Source organism: Glycine max, chromosome 11, assembly GCF_000004515.6.
Source record: "Glycine max cultivar Williams 82 chromosome 11, Glycine_max_v4.0, whole genome shotgun sequence".
Lineage (NCBI taxonomy): Eukaryota > Viridiplantae > Streptophyta > Magnoliopsida > Fabales > Fabaceae > Glycine > Glycine max.
The window spans coordinates 8,370,317-8,388,776 of record NC_038247.2 but is presented as its reverse complement, the minus strand read 5'-3'; the positions used below and the strand labels follow the sequence as shown (position 1 = coordinate 8,388,776).

The 18,460-nt window shown below is 33.8% G+C and overlaps 2 protein-coding genes across 8 annotated transcripts; both read left to right on the top strand.

Annotated features, from left to right (window-relative positions):
* The first annotated feature begins 798 nt into the window (after positions 1–798).
* LOC100813590 (epimerase family protein slr1223-like) lies at positions 799–7,021 on the top strand. Of its 2 annotated transcripts, none has more exons than XM_014763512.3 (13): positions 799–1,013; positions 1,105–1,182; positions 2,314–2,389; positions 2,826–2,885; positions 3,170–3,288; positions 3,776–3,820; positions 3,969–4,047; positions 4,246–4,307; positions 5,510–5,612; positions 5,847–5,907; positions 6,106–6,176; positions 6,486–6,625; positions 6,714–6,980. In XM_014763512.3, exons 3-13 carry the CDS (start codon positions 2,323–2,325, stop codon positions 6,813–6,815), a joined length of 909 nt encoding a protein of 302 aa, XP_014618998.1. In that variant the 5' UTR covers positions 799–1,013; positions 1,105–1,182; positions 2,314–2,322; the 3' UTR covers positions 6,816–6,980.
* Positions 7,022–7,839: 818 nt separating this feature from the next.
* Positions 7,840–17,572, top strand: LOC100814132 (GPCR-type G protein 2). 6 transcript variants are annotated; one of them, XR_416705.3, is made up of 13 exons: positions 7,840–9,441; positions 9,529–9,737; positions 9,918–10,168; positions 10,485–10,563; positions 11,142–11,230; positions 12,106–12,198; positions 13,298–13,324; positions 13,464–13,550; positions 14,640–14,711; positions 16,139–16,269; positions 16,838–16,989; positions 17,096–17,148; positions 17,241–17,572. XR_416705.3 is itself a non-coding variant. In XM_006590805.4 (13 exons), coding segments are annotated over exons 1-12 (1,407 nt in total). In that variant the 5' UTR covers positions 7,952–9,226; the 3' UTR covers positions 17,103–17,148; positions 17,241–17,572. The 6 variants fall into 6 exon arrangements, 4 of the variants coding, with proteins under 4 accessions (XP_006590868.1, XP_006590869.1, XP_006590867.1 ...); XR_005887124.1 differs by having other exon boundaries at positions 7,952–9,441; positions 10,488–10,563; XM_006590805.4 differs by having other exon boundaries at positions 7,952–9,441; positions 17,101–17,148.
* Positions 17,573–18,460: the final 888 nt, after the last annotated feature.

Below are 18,460 nucleotides of genomic sequence, written 5' to 3'. Positions count from 1 at the left end.
ACAAGTTTTTAAAAGTTAGGAGTAAAATGTATTAAATTAAATGTTAAATTATAATTTTGGTTCTTTTAATTTTTAAAATTCATGATTTTGGGTCCTTGAATTTTAATTGTAACATTTGATTCTCCTATTGTTATAGATTGGTGATTTTGATCCTCTTGATAGATTATTAACTAATAGTTATGATTATTTAAACTATTAATTTAATTATGAATTAATCAAAATCATTAATTATTAAAAAATTGAAAAAAAATCTCAATTTTTCGGTACCATGTTTCTCTCCTTTTTTGAAAACACTTCTTTTACTTTGATGATTGCACCTGACTTTATTCACAGTAATACCGTTTAAAAAATTTTAATGATTGGTAATTTTTATTTAATTTATAATTAATTTAATATCTCTAATAATTATAATTATTAGTTAATAATTTATAAAAAACCAAAATCACTAATTTATAAAATTAAGAAGAACAAATGTTATAATTAAGAATTGAAACTAAAATCATGAATTTAAAAAATCAAAGAGATCAATATTATAATTTAACCTAAATTAAAAAGTTGAAAATAAAACTCGCCCAAAAATTAAAAAATTGGGTGTAAAAATGTAACTAAACCAAAAGAAGTAGAAAACGGTTTATTTTTTGGGTCTGCTTAAAATTCTGTTTTTGAAAAGTTAAAATAAAAATAAATAAAAATTTGCTGGACAAGGTTTGGCGTAGGAACTGTGGTGAGTATGGTCCAATCAGAATTAATAAAAAGGGAGAACAAAAAGTGATGGATTATGGATATGAGAAGGGATGTTGCTGTGGCTCCAAATAAACCACGAAAGGATGCGAGAATAAGAATAGCTTTATAGTTAACACACACTTCGTCTTGTTGCTGAGACAAGAGTCATAATCTTGGCTGTAACAGGTTGAACACTGCATCGCAAATTCTGAATGGAAATGTGTGGAGCCACAGCTCTGACATGGTCTCACACCATCTGTCCATCGCTTCACCTTCCTCGATCCGTCTCTGTAAGCTCATTCAATGAAATGAACCAACGAAACCTCTTTTTTTTTTTTTTTTTTCTTTTCCTTTCTCAATTTTTGCATTGTTCATTTATAGCCATTCATTCCATTTTACTAGACCAGGGAGGCTAGGAGGAGCTTCAGTGTTTGGTGTGTCTCTGATCAAGACCCCAAGGTATTATTATTATATATTCTCCATTCATTCCATTTGCTTTTGCGGGAGATAATAACAATACATTAATCGGTGTAAATGAGTGAGATTTTAGACGTGGTAATTGCTGGAGCCACTTCTGTGGCATGGAAACTAAAAAATAAGCTAGTAAATTCAAATCAAATGCTGTCAAAATTTTTTGGCTTACATTTCATTCTATGATTAGGTTTCACGTAGTTGAAAATTCAATTCAACTGAAGGCTTACTTCTGGTGCAAATTAGAATCAATAAATGGAGTATTTCAGTTGAGAAGTAGGTAGTTGGAACTATTACTCTTCCGTGTTACTCCGTAGAGCAGCATAGAAGAAGAGTTTTTCCTATTTTATATATAATATACATGGGCTTTCGTCCTCAAATTCTAGAGAGAAAATTCATATAATCTCTTTTGAGGTGTATTCTCCTATTTATAGAGAGTTTAATTATTCTATTCTATCCTTATATTCAGTCAGAGACTAACTTTCTTCACGTAACGAAAATTTCTCTTACTTTTCCTATGATTTTTCCCTTATATGCATTCCACATTAAATATTGTATGCCAATTAATGATTTTCTCTACTTTTAACTTAGTTGCATGATATTATTTCTTTAACCTCAGTACCCAATATGGGACTGTTCTAGTTGTTAATTTTGGTGCTAACAATCAAGTTAGGCTTCTCTTGGCCTTGCTTTAGGAAAACCTGATACTGGGCTAGGATTGTTGAAAATAAGCATTTCATTGGCTCCATTTTAGTGGAGTGCCACCTGTGATTATTACAATCCTGGTTATTCTCTTCTCTGGCTCAGCAGGTAGTATTACAATCTTTAAGATTGCTACCTTTCAACTTCACAACAGATTATGAGCAAAAAATTGTTGAGGGGTGAGCTATGCAACTCTGTATACCTTGTTACCTGTTGCTAATAATTTATATTTACTTTAAGATCCACTAGTTTACATTTGGCTTCTATGTGTCTGGGAAGCATGATTTCTGTTAAAGATTATATTGGTAATTTGCACATTTAGAATATTATTTAACTGTTCTCAGTTTTGGCATTTCTAACTGGTTATTTAGTTTAGGTTTCTTCAAGATTATTATCACTTTAAGAGTGTTTTTGCAGGGAAATAAAATGATCATATCTGTAACTGGAGCAACAGGTTTTATTGGTAGAAGGTTGGTGCAAAGATTACATGCAGGTATGCCCTATGCTCTTGTTTACTGGGCACAATTGTATATGTTTTATGATATGATATGCCTGTTTTCTTGGTACATTGATATGCAGCATTTTCCTAGTGCACTCTTGCATATCTAGATTTCAGCTTTTTTTGGCCAATCCTGGATAAATTTTACTCTAAAAGGTGCATTGTGGTTGTATTGTCCTCGTCAGTTCCACTTATTTTGCAAAATAATTTTACATATAAATTTAAAGCTCGAGTTAAACATTTGGTAAATAGTTTCATCTTATGGACTGTATTGCTTCCTTATATTGTTACCCTGTGTTATGAATCAGTAGAATCCCTGGATTTTGTTAGAGTCTTGCTTGCCTAATTTTATCAATTGAATTCTCAGCTTCTGCTGGTATATGTGTGAACTGTTAAGCTAACTAACTGTCTCAAATAACAATACTTGCAGACAATCACAGTGTTCATGTCTTGACACGATCCAAATCTAACGCAGAAACAATTTTTCCGGGTAAGAAGGTAATAAATTAATGCTACAAATGTGTACTCACACTCACACTTCCACAATATAATACCTATTAATGTTCATTCGCAACTGCAAACCTTTTCAAGAGATCAAAGTACTATATATTTTGTTTGTTTCAATTATACAAAATTTGGATTCCTCCAGCATTGAAATTCTAGTTTTATTTCCTCATCATGGTAGAAAAATTAATTATTTTCTGCACAACCTGCCTGAGTCAGACATATACTACACTTTGGATTAGTTAGATATTTTTGTCTTGGTATCTACAGCAAAAGACTTTCCTGGAATCAAGATAGCAGAAGAGCCGGAATGGAAAGATAGCATTCAGGGCTCAACGGGGGTTGTGAATTTGGCTGGACTGCCCATAAGTACCCGATGGTCTCCTGAGGTTATTGCCATGCCCTTATCACTTCCACTACTATAATGATTTAGACTTCAACTTACACCGAATTGGTGGTTATTAAGACATATTAGGTATCTTTCTTTTAATGTTTTTGTCTTGCCTCTGTTCAGACTAATTTGATTTGTTGTCCGCTTATTGCCAGTGTACGTGTTTCTTTTCTAGTTGTGCTGGAAACCTTGGCCTCATTTACGTTTTTGTAATATTGAAATAATAAAGTTCACATACTATTTTTTTATATCATAAAATCTTAAATTATAAATAATATATTAATGTATATTTGGCAACTTTTGCTATCTTGGACACTGGTGTAAGGTTTAAACTGCTGAACATTATTTCTTAGAGCCAGTAACAGACTATACATACACATACACTGTCTTCCTATTTTGCTATCTCTTCTTCCCCCTCCTTCATTTGGATGCTGGAATAGCACACGCATAACTCCTAATGCATTACACACATTCTAATGCTGCAGATAAAAAAGGAAATCAAGCAAAGCAGGATTCGAGTGACCTCAAAGGTTATACATTTTCCATTGATGAAAAATGAAAATTAATACATTCTTTTTTTATTTTACTCTTGGTAAAAAATATGTGCATCAATGTAAGCCACAGTTATTTATATAAACCATCGCTTATTCTTCCTGACCTATTTATTTCGTAGCAAAGGTTGTAGAATTGATAAACAGTGCACCAGACGATATTCGACCTAAAGTTTTTGTTAGTGCTACAGCTGTTGGTTATTATGGTATGTTTGTTTGTCAAAACTGGCTCAATACTAATTGATCATTTGCTTGCATGGTAATTAATATTATAATGGGTTGTTTAATGCATTGGTTTAATCATTTTTGGAGCACGTTTTATAATCACTGATTGTTTAATAACTATGCACTATTTTGCATAAAAAGTAAGTTTTTTCATTTTGCTGCCACTTTATTATGTTCAGGCACCAGTGAGACACAAGTCTTTGATGAACAAAGTCCATCAGGAAAGGATTACTTGGCTGAGGTAAGGAAAAAAATACATGTTTTTCATATTTTTACCAAAAAATACATGATCTTCAATCAAATGAGACTGTAGGAAAAAAAATGTTTGCTTTGCGAATGGAATTGAGGGTATTGATCATGAATAAGGATATTGATCTTGTTTAACTTTTGATAAGATGGTATTGAATCTATTAGCTTTTTGTTTATTCACTTAATTGATGGGGTTTAAGGATATTGAATCATTGATCATTCATTGATGTACTAAATACATAGCTTTTGTCTATTTTTCCTTTGAAAAGGTTGTTTCTGATTATTCAGTTCAATGTATTTGATATTTTCGGGTTCAAAAAAAGGTTATTGTAATTGGTCGACCTTGCTTGGTTTTGGGTATTTGATAAGCATAAGCATAAGCCACACATCACCAAGGTGTACACCCATAAATACCCAAGGGGTGCAATCCACCCAACAGTTACAACCCACCCAAAGGGTATAAACCACCCAATAGTTACGATTCACCCAAAGGGTGCAAGGTCAGAAGATGTGAATCAAAGGGACATAACCCTTGGAAACAGTTACAACCAACCGAAAGGGGACATGATCTTTGGGAACAATCACAACCAACCGAAAGATATGAATCAAGGGGACATGACCCTTGGGAACAGTCACAACCAACCATTATGATCCGCCCAAGGGGTGCAAGGTCAGGAGATGCGAATCAAGGGGGCATGACCCTTGGGAACAGTCACAACCATTCAGAATAGTTGTGTTAATTAGATGTAGTATAAATAGAAGTAAACCAGAATAGGAAAGACACTCTGGGAATTAGAAAGAATCTGAATTGTGGAGAGACAGGCTCTCGAAAACCTGTGTAATACAATATCTCAAATTATCTATATAAAGTTTTGTTTCATTGTATCAAATCTGTTCCATTTTTATTTGTTCTTATCAGTATTTAAGCTACTTGAAAACACCAAGTGACCAATTCACAATAAATTTCCTCTTTGATCGAGAGTTCCCATACAAGGGATACGAAATTCGAGACTGTGAACCTTTAAAGTGTCTAACAAAATATACAAGTTAAGCAAAGGCAGTGGTTATGAAAGATTGGAGCTACTTTTTTCTAAGTTCCTAACCCTTAAGATGTTATTCAAATAGATGGAACATTTTACGGTGTACAACTGTAGCTTCTAGATTGCATTGACCAAAATTGTGCCTTCTGTTCAGGTTTGTAGGGAATGGGAATCGACAGCCCTAAAGGTAAACGGAGGTGTTAGAGTGGCTCTAATTCGCATTGGTGTTGTTCTTGGTAAAGATGGTGGAGCATTAGGTATGACTTCTAAACTACAAAATTCTGGCCTTGTATATATTTTTTGGCATCCTATATTGTCCACTTATCCCTTTAGGCTTATAAGTGTGCTAGCCTTTGAATAGGATCTTGAAACAAAATCTATTTTGTAACACTATTTTTTCTTTCTATATCATAAAAAACTATTAAATGATTTATAACTCTTAACATTATTGTCTGGGTTTAACTGATAATCACATCTTTGAGTTTCTGCAGCTAAAATGATACCTATGTTCAAGTTGTTTGCTGGTGGACCTCTAGGCTCTGGAACACAATGGTATTTCACTCAGTTTCTTGCTCTTGTTTGCTAGGAGAGTTTGTGTAATTTCATGAAACCTTAGGGATAGCTAGTGTAATTTACTCTAAATTCAATTTTCTTGTGTCATGGTGTAAATGTTTTATTAGATGGGTTTTAGTTTATCTTAATTTCTAGGTTGATGTCATAGTTGAGTTATTTTTATTCTTTCGTGTACAGGTTCTCCTGGATTCATTTGGAAGACATTGTCAATTTAATATATGAAACGCTGTCAAATCCATCTTACAAAGGTGAATTTTTCACTCCCATATCTCCAAAACGAATTTCATCAAAATTCTCAAAAAAAGCTGTAAATGAATAATGGAGATTGGATGTAGCATGGACTTGTCATAATTATCCATTTTCCACCTATTACATTAATTCCTCCAGCTGCAATTAAACAGTAAATTATGCTATTCCTTTTGAGATTACTGCCAGCTACTCTACATATCGTCAAGGCTACAACATAATGGATATATTTCTGTTTAGTTACTATAATCTTAATTAACTGATGAAGTTATTATATTATCATGAATCATGCGTATGAATGTTTATATTAGGTGTTATCAATGGAACTGCACCAAATCCTGTGCGATTGGCAGAATTGTGTGATCAGCTGGGACATGCCTTGGGTCGTCCCTCATGGCTACCAGTACCAGACTTTGCGCTCAAGGCTGTCCTTGGAGAAGGTGCTACTGTGGTAAGGAATCATCATCTAATGGTTAATTTGTCCTTTTAGTATGAATGAATTCCTTGAAATGAAATGAACTGTTAAAATCTCTCTGTAGGTTTTAGAAGGGCAGAAAGTGCTTCCTACTCAAGCTAAGAAGTTGGGTTTCCCATTCAAATATTCTTACGTGAAGGATGCCCTGCAAGCAATTCTTTCTTGAAAGCTGCATAGCAGCTACTGCCACATTCTTAATTCTTTTGACATCAGTGGCATTCACCGTATTGAGATTTTTGAAAGCGATAGATATACTTCTGAAGATGTGATTGAATTGTAATCTATTTTATTTTTGGTCATGTGAATTCAAAAACGTAACTATTAACTAACATGATACCGTGTGTTTTATAGCATATTAACATTGGCACGAGATCATCTTGATCTTCCACAAAGGGTAAGCAGAAAAGGTGAAAACACTACCACGTTTATTTTCCTTTTCATTCCCAAAATTTATTATAATCATCCTTGTCATACCAGCTTTTCCCCAGTTGTGGCAATGCAAGTAAAAGTTGTAAATATTAGTATATTACCACCGTATAATCCCAAATCCCAACGTCATATTCAGAGGTAAATACATTTATTTACAGTGGAAACTACAATACCTTAATATAACATAATCAATAAAATCAATCACCCTTATTCTAATCCACGCTTGTCAAAGTTTGGTCACAGGTCTTTAATTGGATTTCACCGTTATAGTCAACAACTCCTTCGGCTTCTTCTTTGGGTTTCCCGAAGAAATTACCGAAAGACTTTTCAATTTCCTCAAGAGTCTTTCCACTTATTTCAGGGAGCAGCGTGTAGTGAAAAATCCACGCAGCAACTGCGACACCAGCGAAAAGAAAGAAAGCACCCCCAATGGTAATAGCCTTATAGAGGGACAAAAAAGTACTCGAAATGACCCCACTGGTGACCCTATTCACGCTGAGCCCCCAACCTCAGCGGGAAAATCTCGGATCTATAAACCCAAGTAACGGGCCCGGACCCAATCCAGAAGGTGGCCACGTAGTGAGTTTTTCTTCCAACACCATTCAAATCTCAAATATACCATTCAATCTTTATTAATTTCAACATTATTCTTAGGTATAACCTATACGAACTGACCATGCATGCATGTAGTTCCAGTAAGTCTCAACTCGCATTATTAGTATAAAGATTTAATCAATTGGACTAATAAATCAATTATTTTAAAAAAATAATTAATATTATTATATATAACATTAAAATTTTTCATATATATTTAATACATATATAAGTTTATATAATAATATATTTTTTTACATTGGTAATACGGATTGTAAGAGTATGAAGAAATATGCTCTCAGCGGAAAGAAAATTCCTCACGTAGGACAATACCGCACCGATGCTGAGCCCAGCCGCCCACGTCAGCGTGGTCCGCGAATGGTCCTCCACTGTGAGGCTCAGGCCCAGAGTCAAAAGCGAGAGTCTAAGCCCACTAACGCTGGAAAGGAATAACACGCGCCACCCGCCCCGGTCCAACAAAAAAGTGGCGACCAAAATGGAAACGGTTCTCACGAACCCAACCGCAACCGTCGCGGAGGAGAAGGTAGTTATCGGATTTGATCCCTGCCTTCTCGAAGATTCTTGGGCTATGCAAAACGACGGCGTCTATGCCCGTGGCTTGCGCGAAGAGTGAATGCCAAGCGACGCGATGAAGATGTGGCGAACCGCGGGCGTGGGGTGAAGGAAAAGTTCTCTCCACACGCCGTGGCCGTGGGAAAGCCTCACCATCACTATTTTTTTTTTCCATCCGGTAAGCAACCTGCTATTACAGGTAATTTTCCTCCCTCACCGGTGAGGAAGTTAATTTATGTCTTCATATTAGACGCGACCCCTTCTACATGGCTCAAGAAAAAATAGTCCACAGTAGAGAATAATGTTAAGTTTTAAAATAAGTCTCTCATTTAAAACAAAATATGTGACATAATTAGTTTTTTTAATGTAATATTTTTTTTGGCATATTCATAATAAGTGTCACTTTATTTTTATTGTAATATTAATAATAAAATTAATTTTGTAAAATAATTACGTTCTTTTATTTATTTATTAATTTTTGTTTGTATAAAACAATTAGAATGATTCTTATTTGGAGGCAGAAGAAGTATAAATAAATTTTACGCTTTCACACGTTGGATGATTTTGTTATACAATTGAAATATCAAGCAAGGACTCATGTTAATTCAATTCTTCTTTACTCTCTGTATATGGATATATCGAATAAGTATGTATATTTCAGCATTAAAAAAAGTTATATATTCTATATTAATATCGAATTATTTAATTAAATAAAAAAATAATGAAAGTAGAATTGAATAAGGAGTGGAGATGGGAAGGTGTATGGAATGGAGATGAAAATGCAATTAAAAAGTAGCGCAAAAGGAAAGGTAGGAGGTGATTAAACTTACTTAAACCGGTTGTGGTTGATGAATTGAAAGCATTATTACATACTATTGTTGTTGTTGTGTTGGATCTGAGGGGCTGATGAGTGATGGTTGTTGATTTGATTGAGAAGAGAAAGAGAAAGTAATCAGAAGAATTGGAGTGAGTGAGAAAGAAATGGGTTGGGGAAGGGGAATGTTGGAAGGTGTGGTGGTGGTGGGATGTCTGTGTTTACTGGGTTGGGCGGGTCTGTGGTTTTTGAACCGTCGACTCTACAAAGAGTACGAAGAGAAACGCGTCCTCGTCCAAATCATCTTCAGCGTCGTCTTTGCCTTCTCCTGCAATCTTCTCCAGCTCGTCATCTTCGAAATCATTCCAATCCTCTCCAAAGAGTAACCTAACCCTAACCCTAACCCTAACTCTAACCTAACATCAATTCAATATTGGATTTGATATTTGTTTCTTTTTTGTGTGTGCAGGGCAAGAGTGGTGAACTGGAAGGTGGACTTGTTCTGTTTGATCTTGTTGCTGGTCTTCCTTCTCCCCTATTACCATTGTTACTTGATGCTCAAAAACAATGGCGTCAGGGCTGAGAGGGCTGCACTTGGTGCTATTCTCTTTCTGTTCGCTTTTCTCTATGCCTTTTGGCGCATGGGCATTCACTTTCCAATGCCATCTCCAGATAAAGGTATTGGAAGCACTGCTAGTGGAATTGAATTGGGCGCAAACAACTGATTTTTGTTTATTTATTTAGTTAGTAAAGTGTAAATTGTGTAATCAACTCACTGCTGATTGATTGTTTGCATTAATAGACACTGCAATTAATTGAAGGAATATGGTTGATCCTCGTGTTTATTTCTTGTTTCAGGTTTCTTCACCATGCCTCAACTGGTGAGTCGAATTGGGGTTATTGGTGTTACTGTCATGGCTGTGCTATCTGGTTTTGGTGCTGTAAACCTCCCATACAGTTACTTATCACTTTTCATCAGAGAGATTGAGGAAACAGAAATCAAGGCCTTGGAAAGACAGCTAATGCAATCGATTGAGACCTGTGTATCAAAGAAAAAGAAAATTATTCTTTGCCAAATGGAGATGGATAACAAGCAAGGATCTGAAGAGGTGATTAGATTTTTATGTTTTTCCTTTCGGCGGCATGTTCATGATGATGGATGGGTTTTCCTATTGATATGGCCTTAATAACAATTAACCGTTTACATATATAATAAATATATTGATGTTTGCTTTAGTTTCATAAATTAAAAGAATTTGATTTGAATTGGAAAAGGTGTATTTTCCTTCAAGGGGATAATTAGTGGTATATTGAAATAAATAACATATAAAGGTTTGTTTGTCAAGGCATAGTGGTGTTATCCTGTTTTATTTTTCATTTTCTTTCCTACCATTTTCTTGCTTAATCTGAACTTGTTTGTTGCAGAAGTTAAATGCTAGATCTTTAATTAAACGAATTGTTGGTACGGTTGTTCGATCTGTGCAAGAGGATCAAAAAGAGCAAGGTCAGTTTTCTTTAACTCTTAAAAGGCCATTTGAACGTTGCACTTTTGAAATCTAAATTCCGGGGAGAGCCATAGTGTTAAGAATTGAACAAAGCAAGCAAAAGCTGTTTACCGAAGTAAGACAGAGAGGCTGAAAAGCATCTCTGTGTTTTTTGAAAATTATATAATGATGGTGAATTTATGCCGTGATTTGGTTCATATGGTTGGAGGCTAGTGCTTGAGTTTTCAAGGAAAGTCTCTTACCAACCATTACAACTTATTTGAGAAAAGTGTTTGTAGTTTCTTGGTAGTTCTTTGCCAGTGGCTATTTTATAGGAATTTCCATATTGGATATTCAGAGAAATGGAATGCCCCTGTCTTTACATGTAGGATAGTGTGTTTAAATCTGATTGGAATTCGGAAGCAAAATTTGCTTATTTGAGGGGTTATAAGCAAAATTCTTGTTTTATTGGAATACTTGTTATTGGGCGGTGATTTCCTTAATATTGGTATTTCTAATCATCTAATCCTATTTTTCTGTAATTATGTTAGAGATATTACTAATTAGAAATTTTAATCTATTCTTGTCAAATTTGTAGATATTAAAGGGTTGGAAGCAGAAGTTCTGGCCTTAGAAGAGCTTTCAAAGCAATTGTTCTTGGAGGTCTATGAACTTCGTCAAGCAAAGGTTTACTATATGTTAGATTTACCCTTACTTTTTAGAACTGTGTATGTAATCATATTTAATTTCTTTCTTGCACCCCTTTAATCGATCCTCATATTATAAGCCCAGTTCGCATTAATAAAGTAAATTTTAGCACAAAATGAAACCAGTTTGCATTCAATTTCTTTGTGTTGTGCTTTTATTACATTTCCAAACCCAAATGGCTTGTGTGTGAGAGCTTGTTAGAGATATAAATGAAACCATTATGTCTCCTTTTTGAAGTGTTTGGACTCTTCTGCTGATGATGTGTGTGTGCATATCCTCCTCAATCACCATTCTAAATTTCCAATATAAAGAAGTTTCTCCATGTTAAGCCCCTTTAGAAATGTAAAGCTTGCAAGAAGGTTTAAGTTCCTCATATGGACAATGTTCCTTGACAAGGTCAATGCCAACAAGGGAATATTATGGTGCAAGGATGACATGTCCCACAAAGCTCTCTCCCGATATCTGTATCATGGCGATGAAACATGTGTTGGATGTGAAATTGATGCCCAATGTTAATCCAGCAGTTCTGCTGTGCACGGGTTTGCAGTTTGCAATGGGGTCCTGCTTAAGGTTTCTGCAGCTGCTGGAATGAAACCCTGAGGATCGGAACCTGCTTCCAAACCATGATTATCTTCACCAAAAACTGTGGCACCGTCCTTTAGGAAAACTGAAAAACAGTGTGACCAACTTCTTTTTTAAAAATGTAAATGCTATAGTGAATGATAAAATTATGTGTGTAAAATTGTAAAAAAAATGGCTGACTTCTTTTTCTATCAAAATATAATGTAATTGAACTTTGTCACACTTATATTTTCTTCTTTAATCTGATTATTGTGAAATCTGGTACATTGCAGGAAGCTGCTGCTTATTCTCGAACTTGGAGAGGACACATGCAGAATCTACTTGGCTATGCTTGTTCTGTATATTGTGTGTATAAAATGATCAAGGTATTGTGATGTCAATAATCAATAATTATTTATTCTTAGAAAGCTAATGATTGTAACTGGTGGGTTGGAGCTTTCTTAAGGCATAGATGGTTTGCATGAATTGCATGATCGATCTGTAAATCTATTTACTGAATAATGCTGCTTGAACTAATCATTCGTTTGTTTGATAGCAGCATTCCAAGATTATGAGTAAATTGCTAATTATATTAGGATTCTGACTCATTAAATCAGCCCAAATAAAGCTCATGAAGTGGGATTGGTAAAATTACCAAAATATTTCAATGCCTGATAATGTGAACATAGATTACACCTCTGAAGTTTAGCCCATTTTCACACTTGGTACTCTTTATTCTGCTTCCCCAGCCTCTCTGAAATTTAGTAAACTGTGAAATGGTTAAATGTGGAGTTAGACTTGATGAAGAGCTTTCCATGTGTGTCACATGGATGGGTAATATGTTAAATATGAACTTTGTGTAGTAAATGTGAAAAATATATAAGCTTCAAGGGAATTTCCTATAAGGGTTTTTCCGACAATTCTACCCCCCTCTCCATTTTTCAGTTTCACATTTTACCAGCATTCAGGGTGTGATCTGTACTTTATCTAATTTTTCAGATAAATTTAATGATACTTGAATTAAAGATGTTTTTGTCACAGCTTTGCAATGAAATTTGACATGCTCATTTCTGTGTTTTAACATCTGAATTGCGTGAGTTTGGTGAATTTACTAAGAGAATTTACTTCTGTGTTTTAATTCAAACAATAGTAGCAGTAATAAATAATAAATCATTTCTCTCTTCTTGCAATGAATAGGTATCTAGGGAATTATGATTTTTTTTTAAAAAAATTTTGCATCTCATCAGTTATTGTGGCACACCATGCAGTTATAAGCTTACAGCTTGTATTGCTTCTCACTATTATGGATTCTATTCCTGTGTTGGAAAGTTCAATTGAGGCTGACTTAATGTATGATTTTTTTGTTGGTGGCATCTGTCAGATGATGATAGCAGTAATAATATTTTCATTTCTCTAGCAAATGAGATTTCTTATTATTTTTGAATTTGTAGATAATGTGGCTTACTTAATCATTTTTTTTGGCAGTCATTGCAAAGTGTTGTTTTCAAACAGGTAAATTGTATTCCTCAATTATTCTTTAATTTGATTATACTTTCATTGTTATTAAAAATGTCCTTATATAATTACTTCTTTTGGACCGACTCTTATATTGTTAATGTGCTTCTTCGTTGATAATGTGTTTTTATGACAGGATGGTTCAGTTGATCCCGTGACAAGGATAATAAGTATATTCCTTCAGTTCTTTGATATAGGAATAAATGCAGCCTTATTATCACAGGTTAGAGTCCAGTTGCTTGCCATTGCTTTCTAGAATTAATTGGTGGCTTTCTTCTCAATGTGTTTCCAGACTCTGATGCGTTCTTATTAAAGATCAAAATGGGTATTTTATTATTTTGTAAATGTTATATGTACTAAGGTTATGAGTTGGATTTTTCTAATTATACTGGATGTACTTGTCCTAAAATCATTGGGATAAATATCTATATTGAGATTTGAGAGTCTGATTATAGTTAAGTTAAAGCACCCCATTTACTCTACTATCTCTGTCTTGACATCCCTTAATTCTTAACAATAAATATCTTAAAGTTTCTATGAGAAGTTTCTCATTAAATTTCTATTTTGTTATAAAGTTCCAGAGTTTGCTTTGGACTTGTTTATTATTGCCGCTTTTTGAGTCGGATAACTTTCTTTGTCCACTTTTGGTTGATCCTCCCAGTAATCAGTAATCACCACTGACACTTTAGCAGTGTTGTTAAATAGTGGCCCTGGTGCCGCCATGGTAGAATGGAGTGGCGGATTTTCCGGCAACCGCCGTAGGCAATTTGTGAAGGGAGGTCCATCATGGTGGCGCCATAAGATGCAATGGTGTGTTTATATGGAAAAATGTCGGCCATCTGCCATTGATAACACTGCACTTTAGATGATGAAGCAGAAATAACTTCCAACTTACATAATTGACTTGTTGAGAACTAGCAAATTCATGAATCAAATTAACTCTAATTTATATGCCTATGCATGCAAATCCCCAATCATTCTTCTTGTTCGTAATTTTTTCTGCCATTCAGAACTTCATTAACTGGATTAACTGAATGCATTCTAGTAAGATCATATTTGTACTTTGTAGTTCTCACTAGTTACTCATCACATGTATTTGCTGTTTTTTTATTTGGATTTTTCCATAAAAATTCACTCGTTGGTAGATATTTTGCTATTTGTAATAAAAAAAAATATAAATTACTTAGCAGGTTTTTAGAATATTATATTTTCTGAAAATTTCAATTCTTTGTTGTGAACTTATTCTAAAAATTATGTATTGTATGATTTGATGTATTTGTTTTCCAAATTTATTCCGCATTTTTTTGTGCAGTACATTTCCTTGCTATTCATTGGAATGTTGGTTGTGATATCAGTGCGTGGATTCTTAACAAACCTAATGAAGGTATTCCTACTGCTTTCAATTGCCAATTTTTTTCCTTTGGGTGTTACCTGGATTAGTTATATAGTATGTTTTACTGTTAAACAGCCTCTTGGAGAGTGTTCTTGATAATATTACAATCTGCTTTCATCCTCTTTTGTTGGGGGTGGGCCAGTTGAGCTGTTGAGGAAAGAACTTACAGTTTCATTGAAAGGAAGCTAATATTATGTGTAGCTATATGGCTTTGCACCGCAAACACAGATGGAAAGTTGGAAGGCTGATTTTTTGCTTACAATCTAGGATGATCTACCAAAGGATCAATATGCTATGGAAGAATAAACAATCTAACTTCCTGGGGTGTATGTAAATCAGTAAAAGTATAATCTACCTTCGTCATAATAGGCAACAGAAAACCTGCTCAAAGTCTAAAACAATATTTATATGCTTTTGCAATGTGTATAATTTTTTAATAATTAATTTAGAAGATCTTTACTACATAGAAAAAAAAAGAGGGGAAGAAAACATGCTTATCGGCAGTCTCCAGTAGAAATATGGACCAACAGATATAAGCAGCTCTGATAAAAACCTATAATGTCAAAATGTCCGCTTCAATTGAACCTCAAATATGAAATGCCATCTTCATCACACTGAAATAATGGCCATCCAGCATAAAGAAAGTTCATTTGCCAATTCCAGTTGGTCATGTGTGGTCCCAAAGAAGTACCCCATTGCCCGGAGCTCTTCGCTATGCGAAGGTATGGGGGAGGGATGTTGTACGCAGCCTTACCCTTGCATATGCAAAGAGGCTGTTTCCGGATTCGAACCCATGACCAACAAGTCACCAAGGCACAACTTTACCGCTGCACCAGGGCTCGCCCAAAGAAGTACACTTACAAAATAAATCTCCAACATCCACCAACTCTAAAACATCAAATAGAAGAAAACTTTCAAGAAGCAATCATCTTATGAAGCTTGAAACACTGGAATCCACAATGGAAGAGAGCTTCAAGTTCTTCATTGAAGAACTAGTTTTTTGTGCATTGGCTGTGGATAAATAATTATCATAGTAATTTGTTTTAGGAATTTTATTTGTTTATTTTTAGGTTCATTTGGAATAATTATGGTAGAACTACACCACTAAAGTTATAGCAAGTTACTATATGCCATATGGGTTATGGTTAGTTTAGAAGGATTTGTGCTTGGACAAGCTTTATTATTTGGTGTAAACCATGAAAAGTCTTCTTTTAGTTTTGAGTATAATTTCAAGGATGTTTCTTCATTTGTGGTTGATTTGAGATTTATCTTGTGTATTTAGAGTTTGGCTAGGATTATATCTAGTCCTAATATCATGTGTTCAGGTATAGTTTGGCTTCGCTAAATACAGTAAGAGATACAGTTTGTATTGTTGACTTATTATAAAGCCTAACTTTCATTTTTTGGGTTGCATGCAGTTCTTTTTTGCTGTTTCAAGAGTTGGAAGTGGATCTTCAAGCAATGTAGTTCTGTTTTTGTCTGAGATAATGGGAATGTATTTTGTATCTTCTATTCTTTTAATCAGGAAAAGCTTAGCAACTGAATACAGGTATAAGTAGTAGTATGTGCATTTATTATGTTTTAAATGATTTGCATAGTAGAAAATAGAAACCTGTCCTGTATAAAGTTTAGATGTTATTAATTTTTTTACTTCTGGATGGAGATAACAACACATTAATATTATAGGGTAAGAAAGGTACACTGTAATGTTGAGTTTGTTTGCTAATAACGAATTTTCTTTTACAAAATAGAAAAAAAGTTGTCAACAAAAGAAAAAGTGAGAACAAGATGACATTTTTTGTTTGAAAAAACATTTTTTAGAACCAAATAGTCCCCGAGGTTTCCTTACATCCTCATAATAATACAAGGAAGAAGATAACTGGAAATGGAAGAATGAACAGCATCAGCACTCCTATTGATATCTATACTATCAACAGACTAGTTTTCGTGGGTCAAAGTAGTTGCTGAGTAAAGTATGGGCCTGTTAGTTTGTGGCACTTGTCTTGATTGATGCAAATTTGGCATGCATAAACAGTTATTATTTCATCAAACTTCCCTGGATTATCAGGCATTTTTGTCTTAACTCTTAATGGTGTCTAATCCGGATCTCCTGGCAGGATTATTATAACAGAGGTATTGGGTGGTGATATCCAGTTTGACTTTTATCACCGGTGGTTTGATGCAATTTTTGTGGCTAGTGCATTCCTTTCACTGCTTTTACTTTCTGCACATTATACATCTCGCCAAATTGACAAACATCCAATTGATTGTGAGTGCAATTCTGCCATTTAAATATGAGTTTAATCTTCTTTCAGGCATTGAGTTACACTTGATAAATGAATTACTTACCATGTTCTCTATTTATTTCAATGTAGAACAGGAAACACACGCCGTATAGTTTTTAATGCCACGGAAAGTTTGATATCAGGCCAGTGAACTTATATGTTTAAATCTTCCAGATGGATGCATTTGAATTTATTTGATAGCTGATAGAGGTCGTTCATTTTTTTTATGTGCCAGTGAATAGCTTGTTAGAACATCCGATGCTGGAGCAAATCACCAGTGAGAGGGTTAATATTGTTATAGTTATATCAACATATGCGCTTTGTGCCAAATCGTTTAGTATACCCATTTTTTTTTGTTAATTTTCTATTGGAATTGGATTTTTCTGAGCAGAAATATTGTTGGACAATATGTTCAATGTAGATTTGCTTATGCTGTGTTAAGTAGAGAATGAATTGGATGTGAATAGTTTTTGCACTTGGGATTGGTACCATGGACCTAAAGAACAGTTGTATAGTTATTGGTGATTGGTAATTTTGGATTAGCAGTGGTTGAAATTCCCACTCAAATACTTTGGCCGTTTATTCATCTTGAAAATTTTCTCTCTGTCAGTATATCTCTTATCCAACTTGGTGGTTGGTCATTTTATTATCTTTACTTATCGAATCTGACTTGATTTTAGTGACCAAGGCTTACTCTCCTCGGGGTATTGCTTGTGTAGACGGAAGATAAAAGAAAATAGATAATATAATGACAAAAACCATGCAAGTGTCTTGAGTGGCCTTAATTTCTACTTTGTCTTTGGATTTAACAGATCCTCTATATTTTATGTTCACATTTAATCTCATTCAACAATAATTGTTGACTCACCAACTTTTGGTAACTATTAAATCAATAATGATGAAATCAAGAAGAGAGTGTTGCACTATTAAATCAGGAAAAGAAAATTATTAAATGAGAAATATAATTAATTATAATTAGTAATTTTTAATAAACTTCAACAATCATAAAAAAGAGTGTTATAAAGAGAGTATGGTTAGCATTCTTTTCTAACAAAAGAGTTTAATACAAGTTCAATTTTTTGACGTTTTTCTGAGTGATTGATCTTCTTACTGCTTGGTCAAATATGTTTTTTGTTTTATTAAACAAAAATCATTTCATACGCAACATTCTATGATGCAATAATTTGTGAAAAAAATTGCATAAAGCAATTATTTTAACAATTTTTTCCTAAATTATCTATTGTTTTACAATATTTAACTTTTTACATTTATTATTATGTTTGGACTTTTCTTTCTCTATAAATTAAAAATGAAAAGTTAAGATTAAAATATTTTAAATTTAAATTAAAGTTTTATTTAAAAATTTAATTTTTTATTTGATAAATCTTTTAAAGATTTTACGTATAAATATTATTTTAACTTAAAATATTTTAATTTTAATTTTTCATCTTAATT